This window comes from Cottoperca gobio, chromosome 20 (assembly GCF_900634415.1).
Source record: "Cottoperca gobio chromosome 20, fCotGob3.1, whole genome shotgun sequence".
NCBI lineage: Eukaryota > Metazoa > Chordata > Actinopteri > Perciformes > Bovichtidae > Cottoperca > Cottoperca gobio.
Window position 1 is genome coordinate 1,775,598 of NC_041374.1, and position 13,127 is coordinate 1,788,724.

At 42.3% G+C, this 13,127-nt stretch overlaps 2 protein-coding genes across 2 annotated transcripts; both read right to left on the minus strand.

Annotated features, from left to right (window-relative positions):
- Window positions 1-160: 160 nt before the first annotated feature.
- On the minus strand, window positions 161-4,048 carry LOC115025759 (uncharacterized). Its single transcript, XM_029458222.1, has 4 exons — window positions 3,982-4,048; window positions 2,414-3,874; window positions 2,215-2,297; window positions 161-1,885 (listed from the first exon to the last, which is right to left on the minus strand). The coding sequence occupies exons 1-4, from the start codon at window positions 4,046-4,048 to the stop codon at window positions 1,802-1,804; spliced, it is 1,695 nt and encodes a 564-aa protein (XP_029314082.1). The 3' UTR covers window positions 161-1,801.
- LOC115025398 (E3 ubiquitin-protein ligase RNF12-B-like) lies at window positions 3,780-12,930 on the minus strand. Its single transcript, XM_029457600.1, has 2 exons — window positions 12,847-12,930; window positions 3,780-4,974 (listed from the first exon to the last, which is right to left on the minus strand). The coding sequence occupies exon 2, from the start codon at window positions 4,882-4,884 to the stop codon at window positions 4,189-4,191; it is 696 nt and encodes a 231-aa protein (XP_029313460.1). The 5' UTR covers window positions 4,885-4,974; window positions 12,847-12,930; the 3' UTR covers window positions 3,780-4,188.
- Between the last annotated feature and the right edge of the window lie 197 nt (window positions 12,931-13,127).

The window sequence follows — 13,127 nt, forward strand, 5'->3', positions numbered from 1 at the left end:
AAGAGAAGTCAAGCATAGAGTGGACTCAACAATACATTTGTCTAACATTCAGGCAGCGAAAACTACTTTCAAATTACTCTCAGCTAATAATCGTCTTTTAAAGCAACACTATGGAAATATTTCACCCTAAAATAAAACAGAATCATGTTGAGGCTGCACGTACGTCTCTGTTCCCCCCGACATCTGCGCTTGCACAGAGTAATCTCTCGGGAGAAGTGCGTAAGGCTTTACTTTAAGTTGATTTTGGTGAGACTGGATCATATTTCATGGAGAAAATGTTTTATAGTTTCCCCTCTGATATCGTCCGGCTGCTCTGCTGACTTTGGGTGAGTTACGGAGTTTCCTGATTACAGCTGTTCATATTTAAGACAGCGGTGCATCAGTGAGTCACATGTCATTTGTATGTTGAAAGACTTATTGGTCACTTGCATCCTCCCTCCTGTTAATACTGGCCTTGAGGCAATCTCTTCCTAGTATGAATACACTGTATATGTGTGTATATATATATATATGTGTGTGTATATATATATATATATATATATATATATATATATAAATACCACAGTCCTGAATGCATTCTGATGTTCAGCTGAAGCCTGCTCCGTCACCAGCTGAAACAGACAGTTAATACGAGCTAACAAGAGACAGTTAGACACTAAACTAGGACTACATGAGTCCACATGAGTGATAATGCTGCTCTGTTTGGTGTGTAAATGTGTTTTCTGCTAATATATGATAATGTTTTGTTTACAGCCTGTTTCTGTTGCCCCCCCAAGTGACAAAAAACAACTTTAATCTCAACACAACTTTAGCTGCAACTTTTAACATCTATCCTTTGAGGCATAAAGCTTACCCCAGCGATACTTTTAATTAAACCCTATCTCATAACTTAGAAGGCAGCGCTACAGAAAACAATATTAACAGGAGAAACATTATTCAACACAAGACCAATAACACTACAGGCAGTATTATATTAGCAATACACTTACATTCGATGGCCACTTGATTTGTCTCTGCTTTAAGCCTCGTATTAGCTTCGGCTGAACTTTCTGATCACAGCGACCAATAACTCTGTTGATGTACATATGGCATGTGAGAACTGCATTAAGAGAGTCGCATCCTTTAATACGATCCTCATAAATAAGGCCAGATATTTTAGAATTTTATTTTCTTCCACTTGCAGTTTTTCTGAGATTCTAGATTTGATCTTTCAAACAGTTCTTCAACAGGCAAGTGATCATCCACAAGGAGGCATGCAGTTATTGAACGATATTGCATGACACATAAGCTGATAAACTGGGTTTGTCTCTTTTATTCCATCATCACCTGCCACAGTTCAAAATAGTTAGTATTGTATACTCAATTAGTTTTAAATGGAAACTGTGTGTTGGCACTGTCCTTGTCAATATGGTGATAAACATTACTTTACTACTCCAACAAGTAGTAGAAGCTGTAGCCTAGTAAGAGCTGAAACCAGCAGCCTTCCGGCGATGAGTGTTGATTCAAAAGGGATGAGGACACGTCTAAGCCACGTGGGTCCGAATATAATATACAGCCTCTGGCCAGAATCAAGTGTTATCTTTATGCGTGGTACAGTATAAAACCGTACGAGTTCAATATGCGATTTGTCCAAAATATACATTCTCATTATCTTGCTAGTTTTGCCCAAAGCATCACAGAAGCAGAGAGTTTAGGTTATGTCACAAGATGAAACAAACAATTGCAACACTGCATTAAACTTGAATGAGTATAACATTGACAATTGATGCCCTTATATGGCAAACTGTTGACTAGGTCCTCTTCAGTCATTTTTTGTAAACTCGCCAGCCTCCCAGCGCAGAGCCATGGCACTCTTGCGTCTTCCTCCTGAGTAGATGTCTGGAAACTGAGAAAGACAGCCGATTGTTTACCTGTTTTCAAAGCACTTCCTCCACATCCACCTCCACATCTTTGACTTCCACCTCCTCTGTCAGATTATTAGACTGAAGGTGGGATAAGTAAATCAGTGTCAATGTAATTGTATGGTAATATTGCTGTTCAGAGTTGCCCGACTACATTTAGCTAAAGTTCTGTATTTAATACTCAATGGATGCCGTCAATTTTAAAGGCTAATATTCCCTGTAATTAAGTATAATACAAAACAAAAAGCATGCTCAATTATTTTCATTGACGATTGCGAGCGTAAAATAAGAATTATAAAAAGCAAGAGCTTACTCTGTGATCACAGGATAAAGCAGAGCGATCCATCCTGTAGGTTGTTTTCATTGGCGATGATGGAGAGGACTTGCACTTCACTGCTAAGATCAAAAAGATCATCATTAGCTTAAATGTATACGTACAAAAAAGGGAGAAGTATGTGCACAGAGTGTTGTAAATAATGTGTTGTTTTGTGGTCAATATTTTTGTGACATACCTGAATTGTCAAACGCCAAAGTGTCCATGTGATTCGACAATATCCTTTCGTTATTGAACCGGTCTGTGCCATAAAGATTCACCCTCTCTTTCCTCAGATCATCTTCCCTCTGCTTCACCATCTTAATCTCTTCATCCACCAGTGACATTGTGCTTCTTGAACGCAGCTTGAAAAAAGGGTTGTTCAGGAACATTTTTTCTTGGGTTTGCTCACAGGCTTTGTTGAGTGAGAACTCAGAGGCACTGCGGATAATCAGATTGGATGTCTCTAGGATGATGAGGTTGGAGCTGTTGTCCTCAGAGCACCAGTCGCCGGACTGAGCCATCACGTTGTCTTTGCCATTTCTCGGGTCGAAAATGATAACGTTGTTTGCGGATACTTCACGTTTCAGTGGTTCCTTACTAGGTGAGGATGTAATGATGAATGATGGTGTCAGAGGAGTGCTTATAGATCTTGGCATACTTCGTGATGGAGCACAATCAGTGGACTTTCCCATCCTGGAGAGGCCCTTTTCTCTCCTGAAGCTTTCCTCCCTCTCCATTGACATACGAATCTCCCTTTCCACTGTTGTTTCTGGGTCATCGTACGGGGACCTGTAACTGGAATCATCCAGGCCAGAATCCTCTGAGCAAGGGCTGAATTGGGTGAGAGGATAATCACCAACCAGATTCAAGTTCTCCAGATCATTAGCTTTCTTGTGAGTTCTTTCAATGTTGCGGACCGGTGTGTACATGAAGCTGTGGCTGCCATGGAAGCCGGGCTGCTTGGTTGTAGGTAAGACAATCTTGTTCATGGTTTGCTCCTCCATTTCCCGCCACTGTTTACGGGCCAGCTGGAAGTCCACATGCTCTGTGCTAACATTCTTGCTCTTGGTCTCTTGTATCACACAGAAGTCTTTAGGTAGCTTCTTGTTCAAATCTGCATTGACGTGCTTTTGATGGGTGGCATGGTTATGATTGGCATCTCTGCCATTTTCACTCTCATCTTCAGAGATTTTGGACAAACCTTGAAGGCCTAAAGGGTTATATTTAACCTCTTGTGGAGTGGAAGGAAAGGAAATGATATCCTCAGGTTGTTCCAGAACTTCTTCCACTTGTGGAACCTCAAAACTGACTTCTTCAATGTTGTTGTTGTCATGTTCCTCAAGGTCTGTCACCTCAACTTTCTGCACAAAGAGCTCCTGTGCACTCAGCTGAAGACTGTCCAAATATGAGTCATCATCTTCTTTATTTATAGAAGAAGAGAATATTGATCTCCATTTTTCATCTGCCTCACTGTCTGGGGATCCTGCTGCATTCTCAACTTCCAGGCAGTCGTCCATTTCATCCGGCTCATGGTCGTGGCAGGATTCATTGGAAACATCTGACATTGCCTCTTCTCTAATACACTGCTCTAATATCGACTCCTCTGTAATGGGTGGTTCAAATAGGATGTCACAGGCCTCTGGGTCTTCCTCTGTGTCTATTGCCACATTTTGATAACCATCATCTTCCAGATTAAGCTCATTATACTCAGCCTCAGGCTCCGGGTATAACTCTAGCTCAGGGTATTGCTCCGGCTCAGGGTACCGGTCTGGTTCAGGGTGTTGTTCTGGCTCAGGGTACTGCCCCAGTCCAAAGTCTTCCTCTTGTTCATGGCATTGTTCTCGTTCAGGATCTTGCTCTGCCTCAAGGTATTGCTCTGCCTCAAGGTATTGCTCTGCCTCAGGGTATTGCTCTGCCTCAGGGTATTGCTCTGCCTCAGGGTATTGCTCTGCCTCGGGGAATTGCTCTGCCTCAGGGGAATTGCTCTGCCTCGGGGAATTGCTCTTCCTCGGGGAATTGCTCTGCCTCGGGGAATTGCTCTGCCTCGGGGAATTGCTCTGCCTCAGGGAATTGCTCTGGCTCAAGGTATTGCTCTGGCTCAAGGTATTGCTCTGCCTCGGGGAATTGCTCTGGCTCGGGGAATTGCTCTGGCTCGGGGAATTGCTCTGGCTCAGGGAATTGCTCTGGCTCGGGGAATTGCTCTGGCTCAGGGAATTGCTCTGGCTCGGGGAATTGCTCTGGCTCGGGGACTTGTTCTTGTTCAGGATCTTGTTCTGGCATGTCCTGCCTCTTACGATGGGCCTCATTTTCATAAACACTATCAGCACTGGAGAGTGTGTCAGACACAGATGAGGTGATTGACTCATTTCTGTTGAGCTCTTCATGCACTGATTGTAATGTCAACGCCTCCTTTTGATCTTGACAAGGCATTTCTGTGCAAACACTGGTCTCTTCACAGTCAGGCTTGTCGATCTTAATCGTGTCGGTTGGCAGGTCAGTTAATAATTTGTCAAGCATCGCTATTTCACCTGGGAAATCTGCAAAGTCTGTCTCTAAACAAACTGGCTCATCTTCTGCACTGCAATCCTTCCCCTGCTCAGGTGAATCAGCCACAGCAACCTCCACTTCACAGTCCATTGCCGGCTCTGATTGTTCAGTGGTTTCCATGGTGACAGAGAAGGAGTTGTGATTCTCAGTTGTGCTGCAACCTTCGTTCAGTTCTTTTCCATCTGCCTCTCTATCCACCAAGGTAGCTTTCTAAGAAAAAGGAGAGAAGAAAAATAGACTTTCATTATCTGGGAGGGAGAAAAGGATTTGTTTGTTTGTACCTTTGCCAAATGAATAGCTGAGTTGGGAATCAATAGCAGCATTTCATAATAGCGTTACTTCACACTAGAATGAGTTGCAGCTTTCTTAACCTCGTCTTCCTGTACTTAACATTTATTTTAATTTCCCTAATGACAAGTCCATTCATTGAATACGTCTGTGTGACATCCCCCTAAATAACCAGCAAAGACATCATGAAACTGAACCAGGACCATTATTTGGACATCTATTCAATACTCTGCGTAACAGCACTTTAGAGGAATCAATACATAACTTGATTATATATACATGTATGTTGAAACATATACAGCAGAAACACTGCTGTGATGCTTATGAATAGGACCTTGAATTGTCAGACTGAAGATCTTGTTTGTTGCGATAATGATTTTTGTCAATACAGAACTCACAATGATAAGAATCGTCATCGTCAACAGCAGAGACAAGAACACTGGATCCGCTCAATAACACTACAGGATGTTATTGTGAATGTGAATATAATCACGCCAATGTGACTTTGGCAAATCTTACTTAACAATTCTCGAGGTGCAATAAGCACACGAAAGTTGTCCATGGACAGCACTTAAGTGTTCTGTGCCTGTGCCATTTGGAGAAACACTTTCCGATGTATCTGTGGGGGGATGGATGACGATGGCGTGTGTGTGTGTGTTGAAAAAGAGGGGGGGTTATTGTGAATGTTGTCCTAAGTGGGTTATGTACAGAAAGAGATGAAGCACATGAAAAGCATCTGAATTAGATGGCATTACATCTGTTCTTATGTAAGACTGCGGGCATGGCTCTGCCTCCCACACACTGCCAGTGTCCCTGCAAGATGATTGTCTGAGCCCCACAATCCCTGTGTTCACACTTGCACACACATACTCACAGACATTTAAATGACTATTGCTTGTCATTGTGAGAACAATCGCTGGCTACATTCATTCCTTGACTCACAATTACAAGATACTGTACGATCCCTAAATGCCTCTAACTCCTCACAGCTCTCTGTGGGTAAGAAAGAAAAAACAGACTTCAGCAAAATCTAAATTCATTAAGCATTTTATTCAAGCACACCTTTCATTTCAATTTTATGTATCCCCACTTACACACCTTTGTGTACGAAACATCCACAGTGAGACATAAGGCATAATAAGGCATAAGCGGTTGTTACTGGCTGCTATAATTAAATCAGAAAATGTGTCTTTAATCATAGAGTCTCATCCTTAATGTGTCATAGCTCCAACATGGCACCATCACATACAGCAACCACTAGCAAGGTTTACCTCTCACATACTGTAGACCAACATGTGTGTGTTAGGGGTGAATTTACTTTTTTTATTCCACAATGACCCATCACGGAGATATATGGAGGAAGAATGTAAAAAGAGACAGAGGTTAAGTGAATATTTGCCCAATAACAGAAATAACTAGAGTAATACCATCTAACTACAATGGAAGGAGTCTTTGTCTGTAGGCTGAGATAGTGCAATAAAAAAGGAAACGCTAAGTTACTGTATTAATGAACAATTATGCACAAACAGTTCATCATCATTGCTATAGACAACCTAAAAAGTAATGAGACTTATTCTTTAGTGGCTTTAAATATTGAAGTATTCTAAGATATTTTTCCAAACCACAAATGAGTTTGGAGGTCTCAATATTTTCTTACTTCCTGTCTTTGGCACTCAGCTCCAAGGCCATTGCTTCCTAGTGAATACATAACTCTTTAAACCTTTTAATCTTACAACAACATGGCCATCTGGAATGAAGCAGTTGAAGACCAACTGATCAGCCTGATGAAAATGGAAGGGAAACACTATTTCCTGTTTGTATATACGCAGTCCGAGGTTTGAATGACAAATACTAGCGCCGCCTGCTGGTGTGGAGAGTTATTGCCACTAGCACTTCTATGTCCACCTCTCATAGCCTTCATTCAGTTAACCATATGTTTATTTAGCAGTGTGTAGATTACAAGCGGTCAATAAATCTCTCAATATATTATGTGTTTTGTGTGTTTGAAGTAACACAAGTCAGGAACGCAAGCTTCAGAATTGAGATTGAATTAAGGTCATTTTGCTTTCCAATTTCCCTCTTCGGAGGATGGTACGATGTTATATTATTATTATTATTATTATTATTATTATTATTATTATTATTATTATTATTATTATTAATATTATTAATATTATTATTAATAAAAAAAGAACTTCCATTTCCGAAAGTAGAGTGCTGCTACGGTATCTTAATTATAAATCCCACTGTTTATGCTACACTACGGAAGGCTCTGGTTGAATCTAACTCGCCCTGCAGCTGAGGTTATATGCTCCTGTGTCGAGGCGGCGGCTCACCGGGGCCTGCGGGCTATTTTCACTCCAAAGCTGACCGTATTTAACAGGATACCCACGGCTGCTGACTCCAAACATGAAATACTGCCAGCAACCGTCCACTCTCCACCAAGAATCTAATCCTTTTTGCCTTCCTCTTTCGCCACATCTCTTTGGAACAGTCACAGTAGGCACATTCTTTCAAGCCAACTCCTGCATAATGTGAGCGAGCAGAATCTAACTAGAGTCTGACATCAGTGTCTGAGCTGCAGTCACAGTTGTGACAACATGTGAATCAATATGCATCATTTCAGTGCGTTACTTCCTGGATCAGGATGAAATAGTACATCATGTACATATCTCCGCTCACTTTGCAGCCTGACAGCAGCACGAGGCAGTGTACACGGTATAGTTCATCCTCACATCCTCAATATTTGCCTGTTTGAACAACATTTCCTGCAGCTTTGTAAATCTGTCAACCTCATCACCGCCACCTTTTTGCTTTAGTCTTAAACTTAAGATTGTAAACACACAATGCATAGAATAGCCTGATGGAAAACACCTGTTCATGAGCAGGTGAGTGTTCATGACGTTCCATCATGAGGGAATGTGTTTTCATTCACAAAACTTTACATCACAGAGCTTCAAGTCCTTCTGTCAAAAAACCAGCAGAGACAAAGATAACACGTTTAGCAGTCAGTCGTCGTATTAAAGTAAAACAATGACAATATGAATAATAATAGAGCTGTCACCCGAGCAACACTGTGAAGTAAAGAGGGGATGGTGTTACATGAAGTCAGATGCTAAAACACGTTGATGACTAACATGAGAGGCGATCGATCACATGCAATAATAAAGACAGGCGTCATGTATTTACATGTGTGATGAATCATGACTCAATGATTTGTGTTGATAAAAGGATCACGCTAGTTTGTTATTAGCCTCGTCAGACCACGGTATGCCGTGTTTGCACATCCAGAGACCAGTGGAACTGTTTTCTGCATCTCTTTTCATCCACCCGGTCACTCTTCCTTTGTTTGCTGGTGGAAGTTTTCAATTACACACGCCTACAAGTACGCACGGATGCGACAGACCGAGTGCCATGGCAACCATCAACAGGCCTGACACTGCTCAGCTGTCACCGCCTCCACCTCCCCCTCCCCCTCCCCCTCAACGCCTCATCAGCAGACTGTTAAATGTGATGGGTAACAGTGCTGCGTTCAAGCCGTGTGAGGAAAAAGTGGTAAATACAATCTTCCTATAAAAGTTCACCTCGTCATATTGGGAAACAAACACACTGGAATGACCACATGCATGTACATTTAACCTTTTCTGATGCACCTGCCCTCAGGTGTAGAGAAGCTGCAGCCTGTGTCAAGTTCTTCCTTCAGACGGAGCAACATAAGCAGATGATGTAAGATGGGAGTAACGCTCGACTGCTCTTGAGGGCTGAAGGCAGAGCCAGGTGTCTTTACAGTAACTGCTCATCATATTTGACAGTTTCAAATATCTTTAAAAATGACAATAGTATTTTTGACACTATATATTTTCGTGGGGTTAGAAAAGCTTCTGCAAAAAGCTTCCATAACATGATACCCACATTCCCTCCATGCATAATAAAAGGAAAGACTTAAGCTGCTCTCGTACATTTCTTCTAATCCCTGCAGCTTCTGACTGAGTTATCCAGTCACTGCGCTGCATACAACCGATATTCAGCTTTGACATGTCTTCACGTTAACGCGGTCCATTGCATTATTGAGTCATGGCCTCGTTTATCATTTTAATATTCCGTCATTAGAAAGGATGCTCCATGCGTCTCGTGCTTCTCAGATGACTTTAACTCTTTCTTTGGACAAGTGTTGAGCTGATCTCTTGAGCCTCCTGTAACCACTTATATAAAAGTTCAAGTTTTAAAATGTCTTCATGTCTCTATCCAGTTATTAAATAACCGGCGGTTCTAGAACGTACTGTTTGAGTACCATGAGATATGCAGCGTCCAGCTGTGTGAGCAGGAACCAATGGGCTGAAACCCTACAGACAGGAAGCCAGAAAGTATTAAGACCCAAACCAACACATGTATTGTTGGTTTGGGTCTTTTGGGTGACAATAATAATACAAACACACAACTTTAAAAACGATTAAAGTGGATTTTGAAGTGTTATTTTATCAAACCTGATTCCAGTCAAACATCTGGCGCCATATGTCTCAAAGATCCTTAAAGTCAGGACATTTCACAACAACTCTAACAATTAACTGGTGTAGAAAGATAAAAGAATCCTGTAGATAAAAATCCCCTCTAAGTTATGGAGAAACCAAACTAACATATCAAATATATCTAAGCCATGCCTACCGTCAACATGTAGGAGATCGTCCACACAGAAATCATATCCAGCGAACAGTTTGCAAGAAGCACAGATAGAAACAAACCACACAAACACACAAACGCATATGCTAAGGCTTCGTTGGAGTGGTAGCTGAGTGAATCCAAACTTTACATAACACACACACGCAGACACACACTCACACACACACTCACACACACACTCACACACACACATGCGACTATCGGTAGAACTGTCATTCAGATTAACCCGAGTGGCGATGAGGCTCCCTGAGGCTGTTTCCCGTTGACAGACAAGCACATAACCCCAATCAAAAGTGTATGTCCCATCTTTGCAGTGAGAGCCTGACAAACAGGAAGCAACTCTTGCAATAGTGTTTAATTTCCACAAATGAAAAGTAAGTTAGGAGAAAAAAACATTATAACTATATCTGTGTTGTGTGTGTCCACCCATCCAGACGCACAGACTCTGTCGCACTGTAAACGAGAGGTTTGAGTGCTTTCTATGGGTCCGCAATTCTGCTGACTTTGCTTTAAGAAATAACTCGTATGCACAATGTTTGGCTTAACGAGAAACCTGGGTGCTGAAATCGGGGGTAGGGGATGAGCAACACCTGAGATCCGCAGGGAGATTTCGCCTTGAAAACGTTGATTACTCTACAAAGTGGATGAAATACAGGTTTCCACTCTGCTTGTTACAAGTGTGCATGAGCATGCTAAAGACTGCAGGCAGAGAAAGTGAACAGCTGAGCGACTGGATGGAGGAAGACATCATTGCAGAGCGTTGTGTGAGGCCAAAACCTCGTCTGAATAATAAAGGAACGCATATGGAGCAACACTTTCTACTTGTATATCTATAAAACACAGACACATTCACATTGTGAGGAACATCTCCACTCTGTCTAACCCCCTGTCTTCTTCTCGCCGTCTGTCCAATTCAATATAGGAACAACTTGTCGGGAGGACAAATGTGTTTGTAGTGTCCATGTTAACACATTTTAACAGGATGCATCTCCTGGGGAAGACGTGTAAATCACTGGTGTGTTATTCATACACCATTTGGTGATTCCAAACATCATTAGGGTCATCATTCAATCGCAGCTTGATTGCTAAAAATGGAGCAGGTGGTTTTAAGTCTTTGAACATACAAAAATATATTCAAGAGATGTAAAGAAAACCTACAGTCTACAGTCAGGGTGGATTATTTCAGCATGTGGGAAAGAAAGAAAATCTAAATGACTGTCGGCGCTCAAATCAAAAGCAAGAAAACGTGTGAATCATCACTTCAATTAAATGCCCACTTCTGTCGAAACAATTCATCTCCGAGCTCAGTGAGGAGCAGAGGAAACATTAAGCCCTTCATGAAATGACACGTTGAAGTTGTGAGGTCGGACACGTGCCGGCACTTTCAGAAAGCTTTCATCCTCCCAACTCAAGGCCGGACGTCTTCGCGAGGAAAAAGGGGACCTTGAAATAAAGTGTCACTTGCATCGAGGGTATAGATGCTGTGCACATGTTTCATTACACATGAAAAGGCTTCTCTTAGGCGTTTTCTCCTGCATGTGAAAGTCCAGTCACCGGGGAAAGAGAGACAATTGAGATCATTGATATGCAAAAGGGATTAATGTACTACATGATAACACTGCCTGCTTTCTTCCAAATACATTTCAACCAGTCAACACTAAATGAAAAAATGAGGGCTGTTAGGGATTTCTTTGTCTTCAAAGACAAAGACACACACGTGTGCTGCATACACTTGTGCAAAACTTCGGTCCAACAGGTGAGACAACTATGACGGAGACGTCAGCGGTGATTCACATCTGTCAAAGGGATGCACAAAGTCTTTGTCGCAGCTACACACGGGCACGTTTCCGTCTGCGAAAGCTCTCTCTCTCTCTCTCTCTCTCTCTCTCTCTCTCTCTCTCTCTCTCTCTCTCTCTCTCTCTCTCTCTCTCTCTCTCTCTCTCTCTCTCTCTCTCTCTCTCTCTCTCTCTCTCTCTCTCTCTCTCTCTCTCTCCATTAACAATGCACATGCAATCATTGCAGCGGACTGAGCAAGACAGCTGCAGGCTAAACTGCACATCATTTTCTATTAAAAAATAAACGTACCTCGAATGAGTATTAAGCATTTGTTAAGTGATTAAAAAAAGGCTGTTGATAATCTGTATTTCCCCCCGTGAGACACACATTGCTCTGTGACTCGCTCCTTCATCACCATGAACACACTAACTACTTTATTTTTGATTTAAACACACTCACATCGTCCTGCTGCCCCAAATATTCACTACAGCATTACATGTGGAATTATCCACTTAAGGACAGAGAGCATTTGTTTCTTTGTGTTTGAGTACATCTTTAAAAACTGCAGTGTGCAGCTGTTTTCACAGATCTTGGACCAATGGACAACTAATGATGATGATGCTTCGCTTCACGAATAAGAACACAACTGAAAGACACATGGGAATCTGTGTAAACCTGCTCATTAAAAAGCCTCAACACACACCTTTGTATCTGGCAACCTCACCGCTAACCTGAGCACTCAGCGACTGGACGCACTGCATAAACATGTGCTGCAGTTTGTTTGGTGCACATGTAAACATGCAGAAGCAAAAATATAACAAACACACGCTCGTTTCCTAGATGACAAAATAACACATATTTCAAATATCTCCAAATCCACCCAAAGCTATCTGTATGGATACACACCAGTAAGGAAATACATTAGGCTCAATCAACCTTTTAAAAGTGTTTACTCAATCAGCTGCTATCTGCATCTTGGGTCAAAATTGAACATGTTATCTAATGAAAAACGTTAGCATTCATCCACTCCATACAAGGGCGGTCCAACCTCACCGCTTATCTACACCCTCAAAGCCCCCAACACAGCGACACACACACCGACACACACACAGAGACTAATGCAGCTAGTCGATAGACAGCATATTATCATCCCAATAACTCTGCTCTGCTGGGAGGCACACGGCAGCCCTCCTTCCACACCACCAGACACATGAGGTGAATGCCATCCTAGTAGCCGCAGCACATAATGCAGTGTGGATCTATACTCTGACAGAAAGGAAAATCTTTGCAAACTTTTGTGTGTGTGTGTGTGTGTGTGTGTGTGTGTGTTAATAGACCTACCTGAAACAGTGTGGCGGGCTAATGCAAAAGGCTCTGCTCTGTTTCTCAGTGCAGCTTCACTCTGGCAGCTCTGCCTGGCTGCTGCTGCCTCTGATTGGACGGCTGGTGGAAGGGGGGGGTGTACCGGAGACAGCCAATACTTGAGCTTTCTTTGATGAACCCACACTCATGCAGAGAGGAGCTCATCTTGTGCTTATACACACACAGGCACGCACACACACACACGTACACACACACACACTCTCTATCCCGTAGCAGGATTGATTTGAACTACCAGCTTA